The 4,431-nt window shown below is 52.7% G+C and overlaps 1 protein-coding gene across 1 annotated transcript; it reads left to right on the top strand.

The window, feature by feature from the left end:
- Positions 1 to 719: 719 nt before the first annotated feature.
- Positions 720 to 3,642, top strand: EAH_00050430 (hypothetical protein, conserved; the record flags this gene model as incomplete). The annotated part of the gene is made up of 5 exons (XM_013394274.1): positions 720 to 779; positions 946 to 1,532; positions 1,709 to 1,835; positions 2,354 to 2,478; positions 2,550 to 3,642. 5 exons carry the CDS (start codon positions 720 to 722, stop codon positions 3,640 to 3,642), a joined length of 1,992 nt encoding a protein of 663 aa, XP_013249728.1.
- Positions 3,643 to 4,431: the final 789 nt, after the last annotated feature.

Below are 4,431 nucleotides of genomic sequence, written 5' to 3'. Positions count from 1 at the left end.
TGCTGCTGCTGCTGCTGCAGTGGCGTTGCTGACGCCTGGGGGGGAACAGCTCGAACCCCTTGTAGAGCGCTATCTGTCGCACGTCTCCCCGCCACAGCATCGGTAAGGGCCCCAGCAGCAGCAACAGCACCAGCAGCAGCAACAGCACCAGCAGCAGCAGCATCAGCAGCAGCAGCAGCGGAGCCTAGCAGCAGCAAAGCAGCAGCAAAGCAGCAGCTAAGACCCCCTAAATGAAGTTGGGAAGTTTCCCTCACTCTGTTGCCTGCACCCGATGCTTCTTGCTGCTGCTGCCACCAACACTGCTGCAGCAGCTGCTGCTGCTCTTTGCGGGGTGCTGCGGGTGCTGCTTCTGCTGTTTCTGCTTCTTCTCCTCTTTGTGTATGCCTGTTGCTGCACCTCGCAGCCTTTTGAATTATCGTTTGCACCAGGTAGACCCTAAACCCTAAACCCTAAACCCTAAACCCTCATTTCTGTGTTTGCTTTTGCACAGCTTTGATGGTCCAGTGCCTTTTTTATCTCTGGTTAAATCTACAAAAGAGCGGAGACTCCTCTGCGGCCTTCAAGACGAGCAATCTGCTTTCTTCCTCACCCCTAGGGGCCCCCTAGGGGGGGGCCCCCAAGAAAGCCCCCTAGGGGGGGGCCCCCAAGGGGGCCCCAGAAGCGGGGGGGCCCCTGGGGGCCCTCAGTTGTGTGGGCAGGAGGACGTATTGTATAAGGAAATGGAGACAGCTTATTTTCAAGCAGTGTACGACGAGGTGCACGGGGACGCAGCTATTGAGGTGCCTTACTCACTGTGCTGCTGCTGCTCTTGCTGCTGCTGCTGCTGCTTCTCCTCCTGTTGCTGCTGCTGCTTCTCTTGCTGCTGCTGCTGCTGCTGCTGATGCAGGAGTTGTGGCGGCGTTTGCTCGCACGCCAGCAAGGGCATTTCTTTGCTGTCTGCTGCAGGCCCTAGCATACGGTGGGGCCCCCAGAGCGGGGGTACCGCTAAAGGGTTTGGGGGCCCCCATAAAGGGTTTGGGGGCCCCCCTAAAGGTGTTAAGGGGCCCCTCTGCAGTAGATGCGTACTATGATTTTATATCTTCGCATTCCTTTTCAATTTGTCTCCCCTTTCGCTTAAGAGCTGTGGGGGCCCCAAAGGGGGCCCCCTGCAACTTCTTGGGCTTTGGGGGCCCCCAGGGGGGCCCCTATGGGAGGCCGGAAGAGGGGCTCCCTGAAGGCGATTGCCCTGATGCAGCTGCTGCAGCAGCTGCAGCTGCTGCAGCTGGGGGCCCCCCAAGTCCTGTGTGGCTGAGCACCTTGTACGCAGTGGAGTTGTCTTTCTCTCTTTCTCCTTCTTATGAGCCCCTCTCGAGTGTCTGCATACCTTTCCTGCAGTGCCCTCTAGGGGGGCCCCCCGGGGGCCCCTCAGGGGGGCACCAAGGGGGGCCCTCAGGGGGGCCTCATGGGGAGGGCCCCTTGACAGAGCAGGAGGAAGAGATACTGCAGAAGGCCTCTCAGGATGCCTTTCCCTTCGACTATGAAATAATTCTCAAGTAAGCACAGCAGCAGCAGCAGCAGCAGCAGCAGCAGCAACTGCAGTTGCAGCAGCAGCAGCTGCTGCTGCTGCAACTGCAACTGCTGCTGCCTCTATCCTTGCCCAGACCTCCATGCCTTGCATGCGCATGCATGCATGCATGCATATTTTATAGTGGTGCATGCATTTGTTCAGGCTGCAGCCGATTCGGCCGGAGCCTGCGGTGTTTTCAGTGGAGACAAATTTTATAGACAGTGAAGGGGCAATGTACATCGGCAGCTTGTCTCCTTTCTCTGTCTCCTTACAGGACCTCTTCTTACCCGTCAGCTGCTGCTGCTGCTGCTGCTGGTGCTGGTGCTGCTGCTGCTGCTGCTGCTGGTTGTGGTGGTGGGATGCTGCTGTTGTTGCCGCTGCTTCTGCTTCTTTTTCCTGTGTGTGCTTGCCGGGGGTTTTGGGTCCTTCTTGCGAAGAGCTTAAACCCTAAACCCTAAACGCTAAACCCTTGAGCATGCACCCCGTGCAGGTTATAGGTGTATGTTGCATGCATGCAATGCATGCAATGCATGCGCTGTCTCCTTTTGGGGCTTCAGATTTGTGCACCTCCTGAATTCCGTCCCATCCTCTTCGCCGCCATTTGGAGCCGACCAGACGTAGCGAAATCGGTGAAGGTTCGTTAGGGTTTAGGGTTTAGGGTTTAGGGTTTAGGGTTTATTGCCGAGGGTTTACGTTCAGGGAATAGGGTTCAGGGCCTAGTGCCTAGTTGTTTTGGGTTTAGGGATCAGGGTCTATTGTTTAGGGTTCAGACCCTAGGGTTTAGGGTTTAGGGTTTAGGGTGTATAGGGAGTGCTGCGTATAAGAAGATTGGCTTGTGTGTGGTGTTTGTGGGGTGTACAGACACTAGATTTGGAGCGAGCGGTGGTGCTGCAGATGATAGAAATGTCTCTAAAACCTTTCTTAATTGAGGGGTATATCTCTGCTGAGGAGGAGCCCTTTGATTTCTCTAGGGTGGGGCTTTGCATGCACTCTCTGCATGCAGTGATTGTGTCTCCCTGGATAAGCGGCATCAGCAGCAGCAGCATGCGCTGCAGCAGCAGCAGTTGCAGCAAAACCAGCTGCAGCAGCTGCAGCAACTGCAGCTGCAGCAGCAGCTGCAGTTGCAGCCAAAGCAGCACCTACAGCAGCTACAGCAGCTGCAGCAGCAGCAGCATTTGCGTCTGTTTGTGTCTGCATGCATGCAGGACGACTCCATGCAAGAAGGAAGAGAGGAGGAGTCGCCTGCTGCTGAAACAGGGGCCCCCTCGTCGAGACCCTTCTCCTTGGGGACCCCTTCCCTTGGGGGGCCCCCCCTCTCGGGGGCCCCCAAAGACAGTGCGCCATCTACTGAGAGACCCATGACCAGGGGAGATGAACTGGAGGAGCAGCAGCAGCAATCTTCACCTACGGCAGCAGCAGCAACAGCAGCAGAAGCAGCAGAAGCAGCAGCAGAAGCATCAGAAACAGCAACGGCAACAGCAGCAGCAGCAGAAACCCCACAACTTCAATCTATGGAGGTGTTTGTAGACCAATACTTTGAGGGGCAAGTGCCTTATGAAGATATCCTTGAGGGTTGTAGCAGGCCAGAGGCCCCTTATCTTTCTCGAATGGGGGGCCCCCTAGAGGGCACCCCTTCTGTGGGGGCCCCCCCTGAGGGGGCCCCTTCCCCTTCTGTGGGGGCCCCCCATGAGGGGGCCCCTTACCTCGGGGGGCCCCCCATCGAAACCCTGCATGCACTTATCTTCCTCCCTCCCCGCTACCACCTGCTGCTGAAGTTTAATATATCTGCAGCAACAACTGTTGTACGCTGCGCCACTGATCGATGGGAGGCCCTCGGCTACCTAGAGGCCTTCTTCGCTAGAACATATGCACTTGCTATTGCAACAAGGGGCCCCCAGGGGGGCCCCCCTGAGGGGCCCCCTACAGAGGGGTCCTATCCTAAGGGGGCCTCCTATGAGGAGCCCCTTCCAGAGGGGGCCCCTCATGAGGGGTCTTCTCCAGAGGGGGCCCCCGCTGATGGGGCCTCCTCTACAGAGGGGGGCCCCCCTGATGGGGCCCCCTCCAAGGTGGAGGTGGAAAGCTGGGGGCCTCAGTAAAGGCCTGAAACAAACATTTACTTGCACAGCACACCATTATAATATATATATATATATATATCTATATATAATATATATATATATATATATATATTTGTATGTCTGCGCACTGATGTATACAAATTAAATAAATTATGTATATAAACAAAAATGCTGGAGATAGAAAAGTGAAGGAGTGATGATGTTCATTCCAGCGGGGGTTTTGCTGCATTCTTTGGGTACTCATATATATATGTATAATATATATATATATATATATATATATATAGGTATATATATGTATATATATGGGTGTCATAGAGAACGACGGGCTGCATTTTTATTGCATGCAGCAAAACGGGGGCCCCGTTTTTCTGAGTTTTTTCATTTAAATGCATGCATATGCTTACGGTGGGTATAGTGCCTATATGAAAGGAAATGTAGCAGCAGCAGCAGCAGAAGCAGAAGCAGCAGAAGCAGCAGCAGCAGCAGCAGCAGCAAAGGGCGGCAAGTCAGGAGCAAAAATCTGTATCATTAAAACAAAGTCTGCCCTTTTAACAACAATAGAAAGAAAAAAAAGCTTCTTCATCTCAGAGTAATATCTTTAAATATCCTCAGAATGTTGTATTACGATAAAACATATTATTATCAATTTAAAAAGAATTATAAAAGTTGTTTAAATAATAAATAATAATAATGAAGATACAGAGCAAGTCGTAGAAAAGGAAGGGGTATTATGTATATACGTATATGTACGTAATAATTTTTAATAAAAATTAACATTTTGCATGCATTATTGATATTATAGAT

Source organism: Eimeria acervulina, genomic scaffold (assembly GCF_000499425.1).
Source record: "Eimeria acervulina Houghton genomic scaffold, Eah_scaff843, whole genome shotgun sequence".
NCBI lineage: Eukaryota > Apicomplexa > Conoidasida > Eucoccidiorida > Eimeriidae > Eimeria > Eimeria acervulina.
This window is presented reverse-complemented; position numbering and strand designations above follow the sequence as displayed.